General features: G+C 39.0%; 1 protein-coding gene across 3 annotated transcripts in view; it reads left to right on the forward strand.

Moving 5' to 3' along the window:
* Window positions 1–27,722, forward strand: part of LOC139478918 (nuclear factor 1 X-type-like) — a 273,086-nt gene that overhangs the window by 124,596 nt on the left and 120,768 nt on the right. For all 3 annotated transcript variants that reach the window (XM_071261607.1, XM_071261605.1, XM_071261606.1), the window contains exon 5: window positions 14,326–14,418. In XM_071261607.1, coding sequence (XP_071117708.1) covers window positions 14,326–14,418 — 93 coding nt within the window. The remainder of the gene's footprint in view (window positions 1–14,325; window positions 14,419–27,722) is intronic.

The raw sequence follows: 27,722 nt of genomic DNA on the forward strand, positions 1-27,722 counted from the left end.
CCCAACTCACTCTCTCTGGTGCTGCAAGACAGATTGGACAGGATGCATATATTATTCAAACAGGCATTTAACCAGAACATCTTGGTTCACTATTGGCAGTACCTGGTGGGCCTACTCACATTAGCACAAGTCACAAAAAACAGGGGTGTTTTCAACTCATACTATTGCAGTGATATCTGCAACCACCTCTCTACCTGTGGTTGTTGTAAGATTGTGGGAGAACTGCAAAACTTGTGTTGGAAGTTAAGACACACTTCCTGCATGGAACATGCGAAATGCTCCCAGAGGTCCTCTGTATCTCTCGTGAGTTGTCTAGGAAGATGTCGAAATCTCGGATTATTTCCAAGAAGAAAGTTGTGAAAGATGTAGCATGGCTCATACAATATGACTTCTTTATCCAGACTCAAACTGCCATCTCTACAATCTCCATTACATCCTCACAAATTATGCAGATATCCTACTGACATGTACCAAACATTCGATCACTTACAAGGAAATAGCAACATTAGCATGTCCCTAACTCCCTGACAGTGTTTATCTTTGTTATCACTTCTGGTGTCTAGAGTTATCTCCCTTCGACCATAAGCACTTGTTGCTAACACTCCTCCCCAGAGACCTATCAGTATTCCATTCATATTAATACATTATCAAGTTAAACTTAAGTACAAGATACTAAGTACATAGTCTATGTATACAGCAACTGATTGCAACACTATTTATAACTCAATTCAATCTGTACAATCCTGATTAAGAAAATTAAATAAAGTTAACTAGAAGACATCGTTATCACTATTCCCCGCGTTGGGGCACATAAGAATTTTGTTTGTTCATTTAGTTGTGGATATAAGCAGTAGTATAGACAATGACAGTTCTGGACCACTTCCACTGGAGCCAGATTTATATACCTATACCACCACTACAGATGGAGTTTTTTATGCCAAAATGATTATGCTATTCAACAATCATTATGAGATTAAACTAAATTGTAATGAAAAGGGCTCTAGCTCACCACCACTTGGAGCCATTTTCGAACCTATCAATGCTTTTATGATATAAATTTTTTTGTCATTTAACTAAAGCATTTATCCATGACATAAGCTCATGACATAAAAACATGTATGTCATACCCCAATGACATAAGTATGCAAATTAGATATGCAAATTAGATAACCGGAAGTGGGACTTTTTTCGCCAGTGCCTGTGAGTAGGTGTTTACAAACAACATGGATACCTTTGATGTTGGAGACAATGTTTTAATAGATCGAAGGGGAAGTGCTACAATGATATCCGTGTTGACAAATGGATATTACAGGTTAAAGGTTCATGGTATTGAACTTGAATTTGACTGTGATGAAGGCAGATTATCAAAACTTCCCTGTGGCCAAAGTTTCTTCATCGAAACGCCATCCTCGAGCACAGCGAAGCAGACGACGAACACAAAGCCGAAAGATGCCCAAGGAAGATTTGTGGCTGTTGAGGACAGCATGATCATGGTTATCGTATCGGAAAAAACAAACTTTCCTCTCTCATGAAAAACATGTTCGATGCCGCCAGTCTCCAAACATCAAAACAACTCACAAATCACTCTGCGCGCAAACACCTTGTGCAAAAGTTGAATGACAATAATGTTCCGCCAAATCAAATAATGTAGATAACTGGCCACAAAAACATACATTCTGTGAACAATTACTGCCATATTAATCCTGACCAGCACAAGCAAATATCCAACATCATTTCACGAAACACTCCATCCCACGCTGTGACATCCCAGCTTGTTGATGAAACTCCCGTCATGCAAGCGGCCCCTCGCGTAATGTCCAAATCGACAGTAGACAACACAGTCAGCGGTCTCAAATAATAAATGTTTCTGGTGGTGTCAACACTATGTTTGCTGGCAACATTACTGGTGGAAACATAACGTTTAATCTCGTTAAACCTCCAAGCCCGGTCCCAGTCAAAAGACTCCGGATTGTCATCGAAAGTGATAGTGACACCAACTAATGCATCTACTCTGACCTCTCAGCCGCGAGACATTCTTCAAGTGAGAGAGCGGTTTTAATTTGAAACTATGTATTATAAGTGAAGTTACACCATAGATATAATCAGATTACACAGAATCGTTGTTGTTACCGTTTCAATTATTCTGCAAAAGTCTGTTCAAGTATTTTGTTTAAAATAATCCGAGGAACTTTTTTTCTCAGCAAAGGAATATGCCATAAAGGAGTTAAGGGGTTGTTTATTTTGGTTTACACGGCTATGGAAAACATGTATCACTACGCACGATCTATACGTAAGATTTCGACAAGTTGCTGATGTTAATGTTAATGCAATTATTCCTTAAAAGGGAAGCAACAATGTGAAAATGATAAATAGAATTCATCACGAGTGTTTTTTAATGTGGGAAATATCAACCTCGTCCCTTTAATCGGTATTTGCCTCGCCAAATACCTATTAACTAAGACTCGGTTGATATTTCCCACATTAAAAACACTTGTGATGAATCCTCTATATAGGTAATGGTGATTCTGGCTCACTGTCACTGGAATCAGATTTACATACCTATACTGTTTCTACAGTGGGAATTTTTTATGCCAAAATGATGATGCAATCGTCATGATATTAAACCAAATTGTAATGAAAATATTCTTTATTATTTTCTCTCGTACGCATACCATTATTTTGAACAAAGTGATATTCAACATTTTTACTAAGTTCTTCGTTCATTTTACTAGGAGACCAGACTATATACTCTTCTTGGTAATTGGAAAGAAACAATTGATGACCGTATTTGGTTGGTTTGACATCACTGGTATAATATATACCCTGTGGAAATCCTTGCCATTTGATTGGCTTGTAATTCTCCGTTATTATATACTTATGTAAGCATTCATCTAAATTATTGTATTTTCCAATGATAGGAAGCAATCTATTTTTAATCTCCAAACAGTTCTTTGGTTTTGGCGAGGAATAATTGACATGCTTGTTGTCTCCCCTGTTCTATGAACCTTTATTTCTCGTCTTCGCTAATACCACTGGTCTTACGAGAATTGGATCGAATCTCCTGCTTCATTATGTTGTATTTGGTGAGTTCTGACAACACTAAACGAAACTCATCCTCGGATATCTTACAATCAACCATTGCTGTTGCAATTTTTACTCATACGTATACCATTATTTTTAACAAAGTGATATTCAACATTTTTACTAAGATCTTCGTTCATTTTACTAGGACACCAGACTATATACTCTTCTTGGTAATTGGAAAGAAACAATTGATGACCGTATTTGGTTGGTTTGACATCACTATTATAATATATACCCTGTGGGAATTCTCTCCATTTGATAATTTTGTCCCTGAGCATAAATGCTTCGATAGCTTTTTCGATTTCTTCCTTTGTTGGTTTGTAATTCTCCATAAATATATACTTACGTAAGCATTCGTTTAAATGAAGGTATGATTTTTTATGCGTTACGATCTAATGATAGGAAGCAATCTATTTTTAATCTGTAACAAATTCTTTGGATTTGGCACTGAATAATTACACGCTTGTTGCCTCCCCTGTTCTATGAACTTTTTTTTCTCATCTTCGCTAATACCACTGGTCTTACGAGAATTTGATCGAATCTCCTGCTTCATTGCGTTGTATTTGGTGAGTTCTGACAGCACTAAACAAACTCCTCCTCGGATATCTTACAATCAGCCATTGCTGTGGAAATATGATCCTCAATGCTGTTCAACCTTGCTTCGGCGAGTATCCGAGGATTATCATGTTTTAATGCTTTCTTTTGCAACTTACAAGAAATAAATTTTATCGCTTTTCCAGCCAGTCCTGAGACTCCGGTAGCTACTTCCATACCAAGTACAATAGGTGCGGCAATTATAGTTGATAATAAACCAACACCGGCTACACCAAGTTCCATGCCAGCTGTCACAAGTGCAGTGTCAACTCCGTCGAGAGCATTCACAGCTCTGCGATACTTTTTATACAATCTCCATCTCCTTCTCTATTCGATAGTCTTTAATTGGTCTTGCTTCAATGTTTTGAGAGTATACATCAACCTTATTAAATGTATATTATACGGCATAAATATCTTAGTAAGAGAAATGCTGTCACCTTTATTAATTTGGACCCCCTCAAGGGTTGCAACGGATGATGCTCCCATATAAATAATACTACAATGTCAACGCTCTTGTTTCTTAAACCATTTAATTGATAGACATGGTAATATTTCAAAGGCATCTACCGGTGCATCCCCAAACAAGACTTCAATAATAATTGTAGAAAGAGCATTTACATCTAATACAGAAATTTTGAGGTCTGAAAATATAGCCAGCTTTAACTTTTTATATTGCAATGTTGAGAAAGATTCTGTTCTACCGCTATTATATTTTTCATCTTTGACTGGAATAGCTCTCAGCAGTGTTGAAGGACTTTCGAGTTGAATAATATCCATTGCACTGATCTGATCAAGATGGATGCACAACTCTTTATAGGGAACTAAGTCGGGTAATTCAACTCCATGCAAAGTAACGTTGGGTGGTATTATTGCCATTGAGCCTCCAAGTCCAAGTCTATCTGCTATGTTCGGGGCAAGAATTATACTCTTTTCTCCAGAGTTTAAAATCAGCATCCCATTCGACTCATTTTGTGTGAGACCATGTCCAAAAGGCTTAAAAAATTCATCATTGTGACCATACGCTGTAATACCCATCAGGTATAATGTAAATGTTATCATCACCTAATTCACCTGGTATTATCTGATTATCATATCTTGCAGCACTTATATTGGTCCACCGCGGGTAATAAGTTACATCGCAGATAGCGACTTCGAGTTGACCAGCCGAGTTATCGATAGTATGAAGCAGTTGAATAGACTGACCATTTGTTACTCCCGGGAGTGTAACATACATATTAAATATACAAAGATACTATATCATAACTTGATATGAAATCAACTTACATTACTAATCAGTCTATTTTAGTAAGTGCCTCTGGTGCTTATTTTTTTGTTAAATTCCCTGATATCTTTGAAAAATACAGGGTCATGGCAACTAGTGATAAAATGGTGGATGATTGATTCCAAAATCCAATGCAATTTTGGCAGAACCAGTAAAACTTTGAGGTATGGTGTGCAACAACAGGATGTGGTGTATCTCCATGTCCCAGGATTTGAACTAAATAAGTCTGTTTTATCATATCACATGTACTGTCAGTTAAGACGTATACTTAAAGAAATTAGTGTCCCGTTACTGCAGGATCGAGCATGGAATTCCACAAATAATTCATACAATAGGTTCACGTATTTGTCAGGAATTTAATATTTCTACGAGTTAAGATTGGCGTATTAAAGGACTTAACTAGGTGTTCCATACATTGGACAAAAAACTGTTAAAGAAGAAAGCGATGATTTAGTTAAAAAAACTCATCAACCATTTTGTAAGAATGCATAATCTTTATCATCGCTGGGAACTTTCGAGTAATGATTGGAGAGGAGATCTTATGAGTTTTAAGGGTGTTTATATTGTTACAAACTTTGTGCAACTAAACCATACAGCAAAGGCTTGGAATGAATTTCTGTATGATAAAACAGAAAATAATTTTACTAACCCAGGAGTTGTAAGAGTTAATGAATCAATAAGAACTTATGTATGGGCAATTCTCGGGGCACAATCGCAAACACGAACGTCCATTATTGGTTCTGGGACGGCGCTCGATGCGCAAAAACAGTTTGTCGCAAATGATGGGGATTCTATTAATTCACCAGTTGACATACCATCCTCTATACAGCGTTATCAAGATGTATTACAGTACGCTCAATCCAAAGTAGATTATGTTTATGTGCCAGGACTATACATGTCTCCGAGTAATATGGAACTTAAGATAGGTCAAGTGATTTGCTATAATAACAAAATAGTTATTGCTACCGATAAACAAAAAACAGGTATAATTTCAGATATTAACACCGAATTAATAACGCAAACAAACACAGGCGAAACGGGATTAGTCAAACCACAGACACCACAACAATCACAGACACCTACTGAAGTGTCTACTGACGCACAACCACAAGTGCCACAACATATTGCTGCTAAAAATCAACAACATATCGATGAAAAAACAGTGCTTATAGTAGGTGGTTTGGATAAATAGTTCTTAATGAACTGATTTGGATATATAGTCTTTAATGGATAAGTACAACAGCCCTGCAATTGCTACGATCAGTGCCCACAAGTTTTGACTAAGCCAAGTGGTGGTTTTAGCTAATGAATTCAAGAGCCAGGAAACAATACTCCCTATTATACCGGGAGGTGCAGATGCGAGCTTTCCCAGCGAGCTTTCCCAGTGCTTCTCCTAATGCCTTTAAATGCTTTTTTTATCCACTCTTTTACACCATTTTTATCACTAAGAGGTGTGGGAGGTCCGCTGCCACCGGTTAACGCGAGAGTCAAAGTCGATATAATAAATCCCAATGCTGTTAAAATACTGGCAATGGTTATCCCCTGTTCTCTGAACAATGTTTTAATTTAATCAGGCAGTGTAGTATTATCGTTGAGGACTTGATCGATAGTTTCTTGAACTTGACTGATTTGTGAACGAAGTGCCTTTCTATTACTCGAAGCAACTTCGAGGCGGGCCGATCTTTCCTCTTCTAAGTTAAGTAATCTTTCTGCAACGCGGCGTCTACTGAATTCATCACCTGCCTGTTCAAATTTTCTTTTCTCATAAGCTATATGCTTGTCGAGTTCAGATAGCTTGGGTATATTATTGATGAGTTCCTCCCGCATTGTTTGTATTGCCTTGTTAAGACCTCGTAATTCCCTAATATTGTAATTATCGTAGTAGGTATCCAAGATTGCTCCTAGTCCGTCCGAGGCCAGCTTCGAGCTTTCTTTCAAATTATCTTTATCTATGGCACCGAGTTCAGCATGCACAGTTTTAAGAACCTTAGTAGTCTTCGCGGAAAGTTTTGCTCATGAGTAGTCTACAAAACCTAATTCATTCCGAACAGTGTTGATACCATGTTTACTAGCTATCGTAGACAATATCAGGGGCTTACGAGTACGAGAATTCATAAGATCAATATCCGGAGAGCCACTCAGTCGCAATAGTCTTTTACTATCTATCGTTAACTTTGAATAGTCACGACCAATAGGAGTTTCTTTTAAGGCATCTTAATAATCATTAATGGCTGGTTTCAAAAGTTCACATTTAAGATTCATAAGGCTGGTTTCATCAGTACCCTCTTCGAATATACTCGGGTTATCAAAGTTATCTAGATTAAAATCATCCATTTTTATATTAAACATAAGGTTACATAATTCCAATATAACAATGTCTTCGCAATACGGACGCAAGATAAACCCACAATGTAGACTTCAGGATCCATTATGGGTCAAAGCAATTCGCCAGTCTGTAACTATAACTAATAACCCGAGTACCATTGATCAGAATCAAACGCTTCTGGTTCGCTTTCCTAATCTAGGAGCTCACGATGTGTTAGTTCCAGGAACTGCCTGACTATCATTTACAATTATTTTAAATTCTACCAACGCTAGCACGGAGCTCGTTCAGAACATAGGTTGTGCGATTGTTGGAAAATTGCGATTAAAATTAGCGGTAATGAAGTTTTGAGTATTGATGACAGCCATGTATTCTTCTGTTACATGGATCTCTGGAGAATGGCTAAAGAACGGGAAAACTTACATTACCAAGGTATTTGTAATCAGAACACATTGAGACTGCGTGTGGGTGCTGATAGTGATGATAATACCGTCGTAGGAGATAAGGCTGTTGCTGATGCATTAGTTAACCAATTCTATATTCCACTCGACTTTGAATTACTAGATAGTAACATGCCCTTTTATCAAGCATCCCTAGACGATAAGTTAGAATACAAACTCACTTTTAATGATTACAGCAGAGTAATCAAAGCTTCTGAAGATGGTAGCTATTCTATTGACATTATCTCACTGAAGTATGATATGATAACAGATCCAGAAAAATTTGTAACCAGTATACCAAAAGTTTTTGCCATTTTGTATGATCGTGTGCTTAGACATCGAATATTAATCTAAACATCCCAGCGAGATTGTTGAAGGATATTTTAATGTTGTTCAAGGACCCCTCTGAAGCATTTCAAAGAGATACCGAGAAGTTCTACAACCCCAAGATTACAAAAATAGCACTGACTATCGAGGGCGTGCCTAATCAACTATATAGTCAAGGCATGTGATCATATCAACAGTGGGATGAGATTAAAAAACTCCTTTTTATAAAACAAAGCCCAGGCGGTCATGAAAGATCTATCTCTCGGGGATGTTACGATGGCTGAATTCCTTATGGCTCGACATGCGAACCACGGACGATGACCAACTACACAGCAGTGGGTGGAGAAAAGAAAATGCCAGTGAGGGTGTTACTATACAGATAACGAAGCTCTTCAAAGCAGCTTGTAAATTAAACATATATTTGTACTTGATTATGGACGCGCAACTTAATATACAGAATGGAAGATTCGTGCAAGCAATCTATAAATAATCTTTTACCTAAAGAACCGCACTGCGCTATCATCTGCGGGCAAACTGGTTGCAAAAAGAAAGATATGTTTTCATATTAAGCATTCTCTGGAAGACATACTCAGCATAGTGTTTGGGTACTTACTCAAAAATACAACTCTGTCCTGAAAGATCTGAGAGAGCAGACCAAATGGGCAGCCTGTTTCATTGCAAAGACAGAGATTCATTTGAGGAATGTCTACGCGAAAATGATGTTATTTATACCAAGCTCGAGCGACTAAAAGTCAGAAAACTGTTAGCGGAAACGAAGCACTGTAAACTTGTATTAAAAACCGATCAACCAGCTGCTTATGCAGTTGCTTAGCAAAAATAGCAAAATTATAGCAAAAATAGCAAAGCTGAATTGATGGATTTACTAAATGTTGATAAAAATCAACCAGATGATAAAAATCAATCTGTTGATGAGTTAAGATTTGTACCCACAGCCGGCGTTGGTAATTATCTAAGAGGTTGAAGATGGATATTAATTCCAACATGGATGTTAATTATGTTAAGCCCATCATATCAAGCAAAATTAACAAGGAGTTAGATGATTTAATAGTATGAAATACCAGCTGACGGTTAAAATGTCATTGAGTAAAAATGACACCAAATGTACTGAACCTTATTTCCGGAGCAATCAAGAAGTTATAACCGAATCCGATACCATAAACACATCATTAGATGCATCAATTCAACGGATACAAGAAACTTTAGAACGCTGGTCTCATAGAAGTTTGGGTTGGGTGTGGATAAAATCGATAGTTTATATTTAGATATAGCAAATTATATGCCTTTCTTATATAGATTTACCCCCTGTATTTTAAGAAGAAAAAAGATGTAGTTACTGTAAACAATAAAGGCGATGGCTGTTTATGAATTGCAATAAGATCTGCATTTTCCCCTGTAGACAAAAAGCCGGATAGGCCTTCTAGCTATCCTTAAAAGGATGGACTCAACTTTGATGTTATTGACGAACCTACACCAATCTTGCAAATAGATAGGTGAAAAACCCAAATAATTTAGCTATAAATGTTTTCGGACATTCTTCTAAAGGAATTGTTGTACACAGGATAAGCTCCACTCCAGGACATATTCCCAGAATCAATTCATTTCTGATCGAACAAAACATGCAGGAAAGGAATATTTCTGCGAAAGATGCCTGCATGGGTACAGCAGACAAGATCTATTAGAAGCGCATAAAGAAGACTGCAGAGGTGATTTGGAATATCCAAATTCATTGCACAAAGACCATAACAGTTACCTGCTAGCTCCCAAAAGATTAATGGTGAATAAAGATTGGATGTCGGAATATCAACACTCCTTGACGGGTAATACTAGGTTAGCTAACGTAGAAAAACTCGTACCAAATTTGATGGATAAGACAAAATATATAGTTCACTACAGAAATCTCCAGTTATATCTATCGTTAGGCATGAAACTAAAGAAAATACACAGAGTTCTAAAGTTTGATCAAAGCCCTTGGATGGAGCCCTATATAAGGCTGAACACAGATTTAAGAAATAAGGCTACCAGCGATTTCGAAAAGAACCTATATAAGCTCATGAATAACTCAAAACACTTAATGAATGACTTTAATTACAACGAACTTAAGAAGCAGTACGGTAATAGGTGTGAGGTGTTATATACCGACACAGATTCTTTGTTGATGGAAATACAAACCGATGATGTGTATAAAGATATGGCCGAAAAAATATATATGTACGATGCGAGCAATTACCCAAAAGATAATCCACTGCACAGCGTAGTAAATAAAAAGAGGTTAGGTAAGATGAAGGATGAATGTGCTGGGACTCCTATAGCGGAGTATGTCGGATTAAGACCTAAGATGTATTCTATAAAGAAGTCAGATAATGGGGAGATAAGAAAAGCTAAGGGTGTTAAGAAGTATGTGGAAAAAATGCATTTAAACATGAACAGTATAAAGAAGCATTATTCCACGGTAGAACATTCAAACACGAGACGAACTATTTAAGAAGTGTCAATCACAGGATATATCGATTAAGAATGAACAAGACATCATTATCCCCCTTAGATACAAAGAGATGGATTGATAAGGATGGTGTAACTACCTATGCTTATGGTTATGGTGGTAATACTGTATCGTTGGGAACTATGAGCAACTCTTCTCGTACAAATGCCCTGCCCAGTCCATCTTGAAGATAATAAAGAATAGGCTCTCCTTCTTTCATAACCAACAGACTAATGTTATATATCTTAAGGGACCAAATCGTAGGCCTCCATCAAGTTCACCGGGCTGGTATGAATATCTTATGCTTACTCTATCCGGAAGTTTTTGTTCTTTGCCTCTCCGCGGTGCTGAAGATTCGGAAGTCACAGATTTCATTTCTATCGCATCGGATGGTTTCTTCCCGAAAGAGCTCTGAATAGTCCGTGTTCAAGAAAGTTGAAAAGAAGTAAAAGTTTTTCCCGGAAACGCGAATGGGGAGGTAACTCTAAATTGGAGGTAAACAAATCAAGGAAAATCTTCGCGAAATCAAATGTTATCACAGTGAATTTAGAAATTTAGGTACATGTATTTCTCAACCAATTGTTAAGCGGAAAAAAGCAAGGCGCAAAAAATATCGTCTTTATTTTGATTTATAGACGCAAAATCATAAATTAAGACGCGAATTGCGTCTTAGCGTCCCTTAATTTCGAACCCTGGTGTTGGTATAGGTATATAAAACTGGCTCCAGTGGAAGTGAGCCAGAATCACCATTACCTATACTACTTAAGCTATAAATGATGAGTCCTGTAAAGCCTAAGAAGATGTCGGCACTTGGGGGGCTTTATCATATCAGACAAAATGATTAAATGTGAAATTAATACACACAAAAGACCTCTTCTCTTGAATAAGTGACTCAGTCTTGATAAGTATCTCTAAGATAAACTAACTTCAGTAGTTTCTGAGAAAACTTGTCCCCATTGCAGACACTATCAAGGCCATAGTTAACTTTTTTTGACAGGGGGAGGGCAAATATTTGAATAAGTATCAAGTTCAAATTAACTTTCACAAGGAAAAATATTTTCTATTAAAAATCCAGGGGTCAACTGCCCCCCCGGCTGGCTACGGCACTGACAATGCACCAAGTAAAATTACATGGATCAAGGGCATTAACTCTGTAATAAAATAATTTACGGGACCAGTTCTCGAACTCAGTCTTGACAAGTATCTCTTAGATAAGCATGCAAACGTTTATTGATGTAACTTGAGGAAAACCTGTACCCATTTCAGGCAGTATGCACCAAGGCCATAACTCTGTACAAAATGAATTTACGTCACAGACTTTTGAACTCATTTGAGATCATGACCAGTAGCATCAATGAATAAAATTTCATTTCTCTTGACAAAAACAGGACGGACGGACAAACAACATCTGTTCCTATATCCCCTGCCCCACTTTCCTCTTGGTTTAGAATAATAAACTATTTCCTAAGCTGGAGTCTGAGGGAATATCTCATGCATTGCTGTCACCCATGAACAACAGCAACATTGTTGAAGTCTTCAATGTCAATTGGCAACACAATCTGTTAATTTCTTGCCTTTCTGCAGGTCACCTTGTGCTAAAAAAAAATACACAAGGAGCGGCTGCATTAGTTGATCTAATGATCTAATCATGTTAACCTTGTAACATTTTGTGAGTGAGTTTTTAGACTTCTTCAACGTTTTAATATTGCCAAATTCACTTTGAAGCTTATAAGTGATGTAAAATATTGAAAATATAATGTTGAAACACATTTTTACCCAATAGTTATTATTAAGAGTACACGTGAATTACCTTAATTATTTTAGCCAATGTCAAAGGTTACCTTCATCTTAACATTTCGGCAACAACCCATGTAAAACAAATGAAATATAAGATTTGTGGCAGTTATAACAATCATAAATGGTAAGATTACATGTGTTGCAGCCATTAACATAAGGTATTTTCTAACAAATAAATTAACCATGGTAACAGTGCCAACATGGCGTCAGTAATTTGATTTGACAATGAACAATGTCAGTACTATGAAATTTGCATAAATCAACAATTCAGCTGCATGCTTTGTATGGAATTATATTAACTTGCTTGATCACACATTTGTTTATGACATTCACCCTTTCAATGTGTTTTTTCAGTTTATAAGACATATTTTTGTATGTTGTTAATCCACTGTTAATATTTTAACTGCCTTGCAGTTGAAAGCTAGCTGCAGACACATGTTCGTAGCAGCTGCTTTAGTAGTGAACTCGAAATGCTAATTGCAACACATGTTGCAATATTTGACTGAAAAAAACACTGGGGGTCATTAAACAAGTAGTAAGTTGTTTGTTTGTTGTTTAACACCGCAGTCAGCAATATTCCCACTATATGATGGCGGTCTGTTAAAAATCAAGTCTGGACCCAACAAGCCAGTGATTGACGTCATGAGTATCGATCCACTCAATTGGGATACAATGACATACATCAGCCAAGTCAGCAAGCCTGACTACCAGATCCCATTAATCGCCTTTCACAGCAAACATGGGCTGATGAAAACCTGATCTTACCCGAATCTTCACAGGTTGAGCAGTAATTTATTTTAGCAAGTGTATTGTCTTGTGTCTTCACAGAAAAAAAAAACGAATAGGAGGGACATAGAAGGGGTTTTTACCCATAATCGCCACTGGTGGCGCTTCTATAGAACCATGAAATTGCCGACTAGTCCGACAAGGGTGGAAACTCGACTTTTAAAGTCAGTTAACTCCCTTGCCTCGGGAAGATGGATGTTATGCAAATGTTGGAATAACAGTTTTTATGGGACCACTCCGTAGTCTAGTGGATAGAGCATCTGCCTAGAGAGAGCATGGTTTGATCCCTGGTCATGCAATACCAGAAGACATTAAAAGATGGTACTTGTTCTAACCCTGCCTTCACCCAGCATTAAGGGGATAAAACAAGAACTGGGCGGCTCGGAATCATTATGTTATGTACCTCAGTTGGCTAGCACTATAAAATGGCATTAGTCCAGACTTGTACAAGCAGCCACACACACATACCAAATGTGCATGCACGTCGCTACATGAATGGAATAATCTTCACAGGATATTAAACATCTTTTCACCCTACCTCATTCATAAATCAAAGCATTCAGCAGTATTCTTGCCAATAGAATCTGGTAACCTAGTTTTCATGCACAACAACATGAACAAAATATACTGGAAAACAACATGCACTAGATCTATTACAAAATAATCACAAGTATTTCCATTTAAAATATAAACAAATAATATTACAATTGATAAATAAGCAACATTACAACAAAATTTATCTACCTTGTGCTATCCAAATATGTTAGATTGGCATATTTGGTGACCATTTTCTCTTTAATCAAATTACACTTTTGAAAATAGATAGAAAAATATTGTTTTTACTGATAAGATGAAGAAAAGTTAGTTTTCAAGTGTAATGTCCCTTCAAGAAGTTGTCTTGATTTAAGGCCAAGGTGTGGGTGTAATATTTTCTGACTAGAGGGACATGGTTGAGATTTGATTAAGTCCATTCATAATGCATCACCAAGGGAATGCTGATGGAGGTACATTACTATTACCACCCTGGCCTTTGGATTTTGTGCATTCAAATTCTCAACCCTTTGGGAAGTAAACAAACTAAAGGGAATATGAGGTGAAAGAATGTGATGACAGAACACAAAATCAGCATTTTTAGAAATAATAATTCAACTGAGGTTTTACAATCACTTAATTGTTTTTTTTTCTTTTCCAGTTCCAGGTAACATTCATTCTGGAGTATCTGGAAATGACAGCATTATGGCAACAGGTGTTTTTTCTGCTAAGGAATTGCTGAGAGTTACAAGATGTAAGATTTTGTTGAAATCATTGTAGTCTTTAATTTGTTTTAGAAAACAGCAATGTGTAGTATGTTCATTCTATTCATGCTCTATGTGAAACAAAGCTTTAAGTTTTAACTCACCTGAGTAGAAGTCAAGTGAGCTTATTCGGGGCGTGTCGTCCATCGTCAAATCCGTCTATTTGTCAATAATTTGTTTGTTTTAATCCATCGTCTGAAACTACCTATGAAGCATAAACTTTGCATGTATAATCTTGGCTCTGGTGTGCACAATATCTTGATTCCTTCACCACAGCAGCCACATTTAGAAACTCATTAATAACTATTAATTGGCCATGAGGCAGTTTAGGAGATAAACATACTGTGTTTTCAATGTAGAGCTAGGTTACCTGTAGATTTAACGGCGCTAAATTGAATTTGGAACAGAACGCATCACACATCACTATTCTGAAGTCATATTGCTCATTGTGACACAATATATTTGACGTCACAGTCGTATATAGAAAAGTGCCATATTGCAGGCTCTCTGTTGTCTCCGAAACGTAAATACATTCTCTTTTTATCCCCTGCTGGGCCAGAATGGCCGTAGGGGGATTATGTCGTGGCGCAGTCCGTCCGTCCATCTGTCTGTCCCACAGAGGGTACTAAGCTTGTGAAATTAACTCCTCCTACAGTTTCCAGGGAATATCCCTGAAACTCTACACACAAGATGTTGACATGTTGATGATATGCATATCGCAGTCCCGTTTCATTTCAACTAATTTTGACAAGAGCTACTGCCCCTATTTTATGGAGATTCATTTGCCTAATCGTGAGAGAGGGTACTAAGCTTGTGAAATCAGCTCCTACAGTTTCTAGAGAATAACTCTGACACTCTACACACAAGATGTCAACACTTTGGTGATACACATATCGCAGTCCTGTTTCATTTCGACAAATTTTGACAGAGTTACTGCCCCTGTTTTATGGAGCTTCATTTGCCTAATTGTGAGAGAGGGTACTAAGCTTGTGAAATCAGCTCCTCCTTCAGTTTCCAGAGAATATCCCTGAAACTCTACACACAAGATGTTGACATGTTGATGATATGCATATTGCAGTCCCGTTTCATTTCGACTAATTTTGACAGAGTTACTGCCCTTGTTTTAAGGAGCTTCATGAAAAATACAAAGAAAATATAAACTTGTTAAAAAAATTCATGTGGGGGATGTTGTGCTCTCAGAGCGCTCTTGCTAGATTTCTGTCGTGTTTTGTGCGCAAAATGTATTGCCAGAATACTTTAAGTATTGTAGTTACAGCATTTGTGCGTTTTGTAACCTGTAATTGTAGATATAATTATTTTAATATTACGCCTACCGACAATGCCTGAAAAGTACTATTCTATATTAGGTTCCATGGTGATGTTGCCGTCAAACCAGCTGTTTCAATTTCAAAGAGGGGATATATTGTGATTTAATTGCTTCTGATTGACCAATCAGAACCAAAATCATGGTAGTATATGTATTGAAATTTGGTATAGGTGTCACTTGTAGTTGGGTCCAATATATACTCACACGCAAAAGAAACACAAGTGGTTTTAAGCAAATAGGTAACAAACACAGAACCATAAATTGATAGGAGTTTTAGCATGTAGTGAAGCCTGATGGTGTTATCAATATTTTTGGTTGCATTTTGGAAGCCCGAAGTAAAAACGCAACATAAAAAATGCACCATTTCAATGAATATATGGGTATTATGCACCCATTTCTCGCGAAATCGAAAATGCACGAACTGTCACGAACTGTAGTTGGTATAAAACTGTGGCCGATTCTTGGACCTACCACTCCTTGGTCAACAATGCCACGCCCAACTCAAATTCAGAGAAACCAGGCTATCGGATGTTTGGGAGCTGGAGAGTCTGTCCAAGATGTTGCCCATCATTTCAACGTTAACATAACCACAATTTACCATCTCCTGCATTGATACCATGCCACACAGACAGCGGTCGTCCTAGGGTCATCACACCTTGACAAGATCGGCAGATTACCCGCAACATCAGTGACATCTGTTCCTTACTGCAAGTGAAAGTGCTCGACAGATCATAGGAACACATAATCGAAACATTAGCCGGGACACTGTGATCCAACGTCTCCGTTCCAACAACCTCAGATGTCTCCGACCGGCGCGTCGTCCTGTTTTCCAACCACAGCATCGACAAGCACGACTTCAGTTTGGCACAGGGTCATCGCAATTGGCGTCATCGTGAGTGGAGGTATATGTTCAGCGGTATATCGACCAAGTGATCAGACCCAATGTTGTTCCCTTTTTTACACAACATCAACACATTTTCCAGCAGGACAACGCTCGTCCCCATGTTGCCAGAGCTACCATGGCCTTTCTCCAACAACACAACATCCATGTTCTACCGGGGCCAGCCCTCAGCCCTGATCTGAACCCCATGGAACACTTGTGGGATGAGGTTCAAAGGCGTCTGTACAATGTGCGCCCAGTCCCTACAACTGCCGATGAACTACGCACAGCTGCTCTGGATGTGTGCTTGAGGATCCCTAGGGCCTTCACAAATCGTCAGATCCACTCAATGTACAGGAGATGTGTGGCAGTGATCAATGCTAATGGTGGTCACACCAGGTATTGACTGATATTTTGGGTATTGACCCGAAACTGTGTAAGCCCTTAACATTTGAAAAAAACAATTATGTCATCTGCCTTTTAATCTATTAAACTGTCTTCAGTCAAATTTTTGTCAATCTTGCCCTATTAGTATGTCTTGTCTTTACTGTTGAAAATAAATAACATGTATACTGCATACTCAACTTTCTTTTGTGTGTGAGTATATATGTTCCATTTTTTTCAATTCAAAACTTTAGGCAGGATATTGTATCATGCATATCTCCATTACATCTCTTGGAATTCTTTCAACACATTGATGTGTTTAAGGTCATCCTAAAGGCCACCAGGCCATTACTTGAAAAACAGTTTGTGTACCTCTTAACTCTCTGAAGGTCATGAGTTACCAACATATAAGGCAAGGTCACAGTGAATATATTTATTGAGGTGTACAACATTAAACAAACAAAACAAAACATGTTATAAGTCATGAGGTCAAAGGTCAAGTTCATTAGTTAAAACTGTTCACCGAAGAGTTTTTATTAATTTTTCACAACATAATTTGGAACATAATTTCTATCAATGTTTGTCACCATTTGGGGCTTTAGTTTTTTAGTTTTAAGTGTCTGTTTTTGTTTGACTACTTATTTGGGTGATCCACAGCACACTGGTTTAGTTATTCATTTGTTATTAAATTTGGTATATTTTAATCGTAGTGGGGTTGTTTTTTTTGCAATATTTGTTATTTTAACCTTGATTTGACTTTTGCATTTGGACCATTCTCTCGAAATGCATTTTTTTGCGCTGTAATCATCTTCTCAGAAACCACTGGACTGATTAACCTGATACTTCACATGCTGGTTCCCACCAACGATTACTCCTTAATTTATTCAAAAGCTTTGAATCCAATTTCATATTATAAAACCTATTTATGGCCATTACTCAAAATAACACGTAATGAAACTCAGTATCTGTTCAGTAAAATGTGCAACTCAACACGTTTCGTTTTTCTCCTTAGATGAATATGTATTCTTCACCTTGACCTTTGCATGTGAATAAGCAGGCATATTTAAAATATTTAAACTTTTCCTATCTCACTCTATGCATTTCATCCTTCTTCTTCCGATCCTTTGTGTGGAAACGTCCTTGAACAAAATTTCCAGCTCCTAAGCTTCATTCACCCAAGCATCTTCATGGTGATCTTGCCACTTTATCTCTGTCTCATCATTCCCTTTCTCTTTGCCTTCCTTTGGAGACATGCTTTTTTTTTTAGGGAGTATTTAGGCCTTTTTTTTTCTCAGAATTGTGGAGTTTCGGGCACTTCTTACGCGAAAGGATCAAGCAATTTGTCTAGCTTGCAAGAAGTGTCGCCACATATTTTCGCTGGCGGATCCTCACAAATTATGCAGAGACTGCCGGGGCGTCTGTCAGCCAGGTTTACACTTATCTGTCCCAGAAGGCATTCACGGACTATCTCAAAGGGCATCTGCGGTAGGAACTACCGCACTCTTGTGGGCGCAGCTTATACGCGTGATCTGACTCGGTCAATATGACTTCATGATAACACGCATATTTCATTGGTTAATGCGTAAACGGGTGACATCATGTAAACACCCACCCACCTTAGCCATTTGACAAGTATGTAAGTTTTAATGGAAGTAAATATCCATCAAACGTTTCCAAGACTTTTCAACAAACGCATAGATGTTGGGTTTCAAATCCTACCTGCCATGTTGTCTTCACATCTTCATAAAATGATCCTGTGGAATGTCCACGATTTATCCAACACAGTCCAACACACAGATTATTGTCCTGCGCTTTTCTCTGGATGAGAACGAAATACGTTGGTCGTGATGAATGAGAGCAGTAGAATTGAACCAAAAATAATAATATGTATCACAGCACCAATCGTAATCCTGTGGTGTACAGTATATCTGCAGTTTATGAATAGCATTTGTCACAGTATATATGGCAATCAGGGTTTGTTTTTTCGTTGAGTTCGTCTTGCTTTCATCTGGAATCTGGATGACAATGATCGTGTAAAAAACCCTGCTAATGGTCACAAATATTTTCAAACTTCCAATTGTGTAAGTTATTTTATGACATTTTAAAAACACTTGGTACTAGAATCTAGTCAATGAATTAATGTATGATGTGGATCAAGTCTCTGAACAAATGAAAAAAGATAAAGTTGACCTGGTTCTTTATTACAGTTCAATGGTAGGTCTAGTAATATTTCTTTTTTTAGATCGGTGCACAATTTTCCACAGCGGCAGAAAAAATTGAAACACGAAATTAATTTTTATATAATTTCATGTCGGAATGGAGATGAAATAAAGACAGCCTCACACACTTCACAACGCTGTTCAGATAAATATTTGTCCACATTAATGCTGTCATGTGGGTGAAAATGGATTTTAACATTATTTTCATCAAGCTTATTCAGGTTACTGGCTACACAGATCATCCTCTCAACAACTTCAGCATGATCACATGTTTGGTCTCGAAGCTCAAAGCAACAATGTTTCTCTCAGATGCATTTTTCATCCATCCATGACCAGCATCTGTCATAATGTCAAAGCCTCCACATTCTTCCTGGTCAGTTGATTTCAACAATGTAATACACACAGCTTCATCACAAGGTTCCTTCCAAATACCCATGTGATCAGGGTTATGCCCTTGGGATGAATTACTAAATTAATTTGCATTTGTAGAAAAAAATGTTTTGGTGAATAATAATATTAAAAACACATCCCGTACATGGTACTTTTGGATTGCACTGCATATTTCTTTTATAACTTTCTAAAACTTTTTGTTTTCCCCCTTTCTGACCACGCAATCTCCTAGCAACCATCCAAATTGATTGCTGCTTACAACTGTCAAGAATTTTGCAAGTTCGCTTGTCTTCAATATGAGCAACAAAACATTTTCATGTGACGCTTAATTTGAGTTGTTTGAGATGCCAGGAAATGGTGCAGGAATTGGTTGGGGAATGGTGCAGCCACCAGCTTGTAGAAATTTGTCAGTTCGAAAACTGTTGCCAAAACTTCTGGACTGTGCTAATTATACGAAATGTTTGGAGAGATCGTAGATACTCGGACTTGAAGAAATGGATATTAAACGTTGCAGCAGATGAAGAATTGATGTGGACAAAACGGGAAAGGGACCCCAGATTGTATTTTTATCCCCCAGGCATATAATGCGGGGGGATATAGCGATCAGCCAGTCTGCCTGTCCGTCCGTCTGTCCATCTGTCCGTCTGTAATCATTTCCTTTTCAAGGGCAGAATTCCAAAACCATTCAGTGTATTTGATTGAAACTTGGCAAATCTATCAGGCACATACTGAAGTGGTGCCTTTTGATATTTTGGGATTTTCCTAATTTTTATTTTTTTAAATTTTTATGGAATATATTCTCCTCACAAAAAGTTAAGCAACAAATCTATTATGTGTCAGTCCATGTTCATATATTCCAATACGTAAAAACTGACTAAAGCAATACAAAGAAAGAGCACAAACACACATTGTCCGCAAAGGGAACTGAAAAGCGTTTATGCCTAACAGGTTTACAAATGATCAAAAACAGTATCATGAAAACAGTCGTGCAAAATGTGCTGCACTGAAAGATGAAAATCTTTAAATTTGAGTTTAAGTCATTTTGAAACAATGATCCAATGTTCAGTAACGTGTAGTCCACCTTTGGCTTGAATGCAAGCTTCTACACGTCTTGGCATTGACCAGATAAGCCTATCAAGTGTCTGTTGTGGAATGTTCTGCCATTTTCTCCTGTTCAAGTTGATCCAGATTCTGAGGACGAACATGAAGACCATAAACATGCCTTCCAAGAATGTCCCATGCATGTTCAATGGGATTATGAAGACCTTGCAGGCCAGTCCATATGTGTGATGTTGTTGGTCTGAAGAAGATCAGTGACAACTCTAGCTCGATGTGGACGAGCATTATCATCCATAAAGATGAAGTTAGGACCTGCTTGTTGTGCCAGGGGAATGATCACAGGTGTGACAATCTCGTCCCTGTACCATACTCCAGTCATGGTACCACGTCTGATGACCACAAGATGAGTTCTGTGTCCAACCCTGATGCCAGCCCAGATTATCAAACTTCCACCTCCGTACTGGTCGTGTTCAGCAATTGTACAGTTGGTGTATTGTTCATTACGGTTTCTCCACACACGTGCCCTACCATCGTTGAAGTCAAGGCAGAATCTTGACTCGTCTGTGAAGAGAATGTTAGGCCAGTGATTGACCCTCCAGTTACGGCGTTGATTGGCCCAAGCAAGTCTCTGTTGTCGATGGTGTGCAGGCAGTGGGATACTTCATACTGGTTGTCTGGACCTTAGATCCTGAGTGTGAAGTCTGTTTCTTACTGTCTGTGTTGAGACTCTGTTTCCTGCAACTCTCTGAAGGTCATTCTGGAGAGATCTGGCCGTAGTAAACCTGTTTCTCCCGGCTAGGGTGGCTAAATACCGGTCCTCACGAGGAGTTGTCACCCTTGGACGACCTGTGCGTGGTCTCTCTGTCATCAGTCCAGTTTGATGGTATTGAGTTATCGCTCTTGAAATGACACTGCCGTGAACATTAAAATGATTGGCAACAGCAGTTTGGATGAGACCCCCCTGTACCATTCCAACAATCTGAGCAACCTCAGTTGGAGTTAAGTGACGCCTAGCCATGTCTAAAGTGTTAATGTCGACGAATTGCCCTTGCTGGTAGTTTTGAAGCAATCAGGGTGCATGGGTGAAGTGTGTAAAACATGCATGTCGTGCATTTTGCACGTGTGTTTTGAGGGTGGTTGTGTTCAGGCGATGTTACAGTGTTATCAGGAAAATGTGCATGGAAAAGGCTTTAAGTCGAGTATTCGTAGGTAATTCTCCTGCCTGAATTTGTTCTCATTGGATGGCATTCAATACTGATGAGAATGTTGCACGGAAAATAATACTTGTTGCTTCACTTTTTGTGAGGAGTATAGTTGGACATAGACTCAATTGGGGATGGGGTTCGCTTCCGAGGCAGAATTCGAAAACCATTCAGTGTATTTGATCGAAACTTGGCAAATCTATCAGTCACATACTGAAGTGGTGCCTTTTGAAATTTGGGATTTTTCTAATTTTTATTTTTTTAAATTTTTATGGAATGAAGTTGGACATAGACTCAATTGGGGATTGGGTTCGTTTCCGGGGCAGAATTCGAAAACCATTCAGTGTATTTGATCGAAACTTGGCAAAGCTATCAGACACATACTGAAGCCTTTTGATATTTATTTTTTTAAGAATTTTTATTTTTTACAATTTTTATGGAAAGAAGTTGGACTTAGACTCCATTGGGGAACGGGTTTGTTTCCGGGGCAGAATTCGAAAACCATTCAGTGGGTAAACAATGTATGCTTCTTAAAGAACATTCAACTGTTGACTCATTACATACAGAATTGCACATTTACTAGTGGTTACTCTACAGACACCTGCCGGGGGGATATGTCATCTTTCTGATGACTCTTGTAAAACTTGTGCGCGATGTGTATCCAAATGCCCCAAACAAAAAATACATGGGACAAGTGTGGATCTAATGATCTAACTCAGTTTTGAGTAAAAGAAAAGGAAATCCATAATTATAGTTGTCTTGGAATATATGTGTGTATTGGAGTTTTTGTTTATCGTAAGTACAATATCATCTTGATACGCCTAATATAGGTCAAAACATCTGGTATGTTTTGTTACTTTTTTATCAGTTGCTTGTGTGCATGTGTGAAACACATGACATATTCATATTTTGTAGTCAAGGTAGTAAATATTGGTGCAACTTCTTGTGCTTCAAATAAGCCCCTTCCTAAACACGAGTTGAAAAATCTGTGAAATAATTTCAGTTTTATAAATATAATCTGATTATTGTGTGGTATAGATCTAGAATCTAACTTTTGAATGCAAATGATCAAAACTAAACAAATATCTGTAATTTCTGGATTGAACTGAAAGAATCTTGTTGTCAATTTTGTATTTATGTGTCGTTACTGTTTTATTAACCGAAACGGTTCTGCTGCTGTTCTGCAGTAAAAATACACTTTGACCACAAATGCATCGAATGTGTCACATGTTCACATGACCATGTGCTTTGCTATTTATAATGCAACCGTAAATAAGCTCTGCCCACTGTGATTGATGCAGATGCCAAACACGATCGATTCGATTTTTTATGATAAAACTACAGAAAATGTATTGACTTAAATATATGGTATTGGAGCCATTTGTGGTATCCAGTGTTTGTCATTGACGTTGATACAAAGTTTGACGGTCAGTGGTGATCTTGTTTGCGTACGCTCTTCAAAAAGATTCTCCTGACACTCAGTTGTGTTTACATTGTCAGTCACTGTTCGAAACTGAAACCCTGCCACCTTGCGTGCTATTTATAGTCAGGGTGGGGCTTTAAGAAATGCCAGAAGAGAGAAATGCCTTTAAGATACAGAACATGGACTCTCATCATCCAAGAAACCCAAGTGTATGATTTAGACCAGCAGTCGTCCAATTGTAACAGCCACGGTCACTTCCCTCTCAATGGAAGAAGATACAGTTTTTTTAATGGGTTTTACTGGCAGTAAACATAAACCAGTCTACCAAGATATGTCCATCTACTCAGACCCTATCTATTGGAAGTCACTCATCGACTTAGCAGGTTGTAGTTACACCAGTCGATCCCGCACCAACCAGCCTCATCTCTACTCGTTTCTAGCACCTAATATCGTTTCTAGCAGTCAGATAGCGATAGCGCTGACAGGACATAGGAAGAGTAGAGAGTTATTTCAACCCAAGGAAGATAGACATTCAGACAAGAGTCGACATTCAGTGTCAAGTTTGAAGGGTTGACATTCCGCAGAGAGGTTAACATGGAACCAGGGTCGACCCTCTAAGGGTTGACATTCGTCAGATCGATGTTCCAATGTTCCGTTGACATTCCACTGATCGATATGACAAGGGTTGACATTCCAAGGAAAACACTTCCTCCAGTCATCGATCTTGATATCGATCTGACAATACTTTACTACAAGACAAGACAAGACATTGAACAGATCGACGTTCTAAGGGTCGACTTTCAGATCACTATACTCAAGGTCGATTGTCTATAGAGCACACTTCGGCATTGAAGCACAATAAGAACCATTCTGATTCAGATTGACATCTCTCGGTGGATCAATATGTGATTATGATTATGGCCCATTCTACTGACTGTCAACATCACCTCAACCAATCGCGTTCATCAGACTCAACAGGGATATCGACTGGGATCAACGTCAATCTACATCCAAGCGACAACAGCCCATGCGATAATACCCTGATCCCACACCTGGTTGATATGGGGATCATCGCTATCAACCCTACCCCAAATACATTTTGACACCGAAATAATATCGCTGTGCTGCTCCTACCCATTGACATCGACATCGACATGAGGATCATCAGGAAGATCGACATCAACCTTCCTTTCATTTCAACGCATCCAGACCAGCGATCACCTGACAAGTCGCACTCCGATGCCTCCTTCTCAACTTCCTGCAACGGATCATTTGACTAGTACTGTTCATCCAGTGACTGGCCCCTTACTGACTTCATGGGATCAGAGAGATCAGACTGCTTTATTGGCTTCACATTTTGGCCCTGCAGCAATGATCCAAACAGTCGACTGTACCCCCAGGGAAATAACAACATAAAGCTACTTCTTGTGATATGATGATCTGCTCCAACCATGGCAGCATGCTTGACAGCCTGGTCCCGATTGTCTCCGCTTGCAAGCATAGTCACCTCTTATGGCAAGCTGGAGATACTGAAGACCTATTCTCTACCAAGAGCTTCACGTATCTAGTCCACCCATTAAGCTGACACACTGTGATTAACTGTAATACTGTCAAAAGCGGTGTTAAACCCAACTCACTCACTTAAGATGGAGTTGGCATTGATTCGGCATATACTCCCAATGTACTCTATGTCCCTTCAAGGCACGGCTACTATCTACTCTTCCCATACGATTTCTACGTCACCTACTGATAATGGGAGAAGTAGGGATTGTTCCCGACCCGCAGCAGATGGTCAACAGAGAAGGACGCACCAGTCCACAGTTCGACATTTCAAGGATTCACCACTGGGAACGCAACACAAGAGTCAACATTCCAAGGATCGGTATTTCAAGGGTCGATTTTCTGACAGATCCATCACCAAGGTTTCGACTATCTGAGGATTGACTTTCAACAGATCGACTTCTCACTGAGCAGAAGGAAAATCGTCATCGCACCGATGAGTTTTATTCTGACTCTACTGAGCAAAGTCACTCTACAGATCAATCAATCGTTTCTAATACAGTCTGACAACGCCTCAGTCATGTGGTACATCAACAAGATAGTATCCACCAAGTCAGCCTTCCTGTTGGCCCTGATGATGGACTTCTTTTTACTGATCAATACAAAACGCCAGAACTCGACACATTCCGGAAGTAAGCAACCTCATAACAGATTACCTGTCTCTGGATCGACCATCCTCAACAGAATGGTGTCTGAAGATCTTCGAGGGGATTTCCCACCTCTACCATCGCGCTGGGATCGACTTTTTAGCCACCAAGTTCAAAACACAACTCCCCATATTCGTCTCTCCAATTCCTGATCAAGTGGCTTGGGAGTATGATGCTTTGGCCATATCATGGGAGAATCTCAACACATAGCTATCCACCAACAGCGCTTCTACCACGGTTAATCTGGAAGATCATATCCACACAACAGCTTCAACTGATTTTGATCAAACCTTGCTGGCGAGCTCGCAGATAGTTCACCCAGTTAGGGTGCCATCATCCACTTCACTTGCGAAAACATCTTCTCCTTCAACCTCATTCCAGCATACTCCATCCATCGCTCGACGACCTACATCTATGCGTCTAGCTCATTGCAGAAGTGAATGAAGTGAAGTGAAATGGGAAGCCAAATAAATATACATCAATAGTGTGTACGGACAACTTTGTTTGTAGAACTTATTGACTGGAGCCCCCTTCCGAATTGGTTGAAAGTCGCGGTTGAATAGCTTGCCTATATCACAACTGCACAGTCGTCATACTACGATGTCCTATGCCAAAACATACAAGCATGTGTTATATCTGATGACATAGTAGTAACATGGAGGGGTTTAAGATCACTCAACAGCAGTGATTCACCCTTAAAATCATGAGAAAACATCTCCAGATGCGGGTGTGTAAAAGTCCTAGAATTGAAGCATGTTGGCTCCAGCTTCCTCGTACACATCTCACGGTTACAAGACAAATAAAGACTAGGGTAATCTGCGACCCACCGTCCAACCGTGGGATAAATGCATAGAGTGAAATAGGATAAATTTAAAATCGTCTACATTTTACAGTAAATTGTATATTTATAATACTTATCCTATCTCACACGATCTATGCCCACCCATCTGACCCCACATCACAGTTACTCTAGCCTGTTAGCTCCAAGAAAGAGAATGATGAGACAGGTCAAGTGGCCAGGTCGAGGTCAGAATGCTGCAGAGGATTCGGGTGCATGACCTGATTGCTGGGACGGCTGCCATGGTGATGGTGGGGTGTTTGGGCAAATGAAGCTTAGAACCTGGAAACTTTGTTCAAGGATGTTTCCACACAAGGGATCGTAAGAATAAGGATAAAATGCATAGAAGTTTAAATGGCTAGACTTGAGTGGGCTTTTTAATGTTCATGGGGTTTAGCTTGTATTCCCATGTTACAGATGTTTGCCAGGCATATGCGGAAAAGGTGCCGTCCCTAGACAAGGACTTGTCTAGTCTGGCTCCTCCAGAGTTGGATCCTTCAAGATAAAATTTCCTTAGATGGGGAATTATTGAAGACACTTCCCCACCTGCCGGCTTTGGCATCATCCTTTGCAGCCATGGACTCGCGTTTGGTTGAATACCATACTAATGAGAAACAGCAATTACAGTCTGTATTGTCCTGGCGGCTGAAGCAGTTGCAGAACCTGAGGACCACATTCTTCACATGTTGGCATCACTGATGCTACTAAGAAGACAGGGCCACCTAGCCGCTTCAACATGGGATTCACGTTTTAAAGCAATGTTGATCAACCAACCATGGACATCAACTCTATTTATCAGTGCCATAGCCTAAGTAGCTGAGCAAGTGGAGAGAATAGAGGACAGACAATCCACCCTTTCTACCACACTTTCTACACAATTTCATCGCCTACTAGCCTCGTCTGGACTTTACCAAAAGAACCAAGGAATGACGTGACAAGGACTCTTTTCAAGGAAAGAGTCGTTTTGCCTACCCCAGAGCAGGGTCAAACCATGGCGTCAATGGTGTACAGTCCAGACCATACCCAGCTCCTCGCCGTCAGCTTCAACCCTTTGCTGGAAAAGAAGGCCATAGAGGAACTGGACCAACAAGAGCAGAATCCAGGATTCTACTCCTCTTAGTCCCAAGAAGAATTCAACAAAGCTTTGCATGATTCACAACATGAAGGTGTTCAACCAATGCTATTTACAACCTCCACCATGGAATGACCATGCTGGCACTGCTACGCATGTCAGTCAGATCCCTGGGTCTCCAAGACGCCTATGTCCACATCCCGATTGGAATTTCAATGGCCTCGTGGTTATTTACACGCATTACGAAGCTGATTGTCTCAAACTTACAAAAGAGGGGAAATGGCATCATGTCA

This window comes from Haliotis cracherodii, unplaced genomic scaffold, assembly GCF_022045235.1.
Source record: "Haliotis cracherodii isolate W230 unplaced genomic scaffold, xgHalCrac1.p SCAF_4, whole genome shotgun sequence".
In the NCBI taxonomy this organism is placed as follows: domain Eukaryota; kingdom Metazoa; phylum Mollusca; class Gastropoda; order Lepetellida; family Haliotidae; genus Haliotis; species Haliotis cracherodii.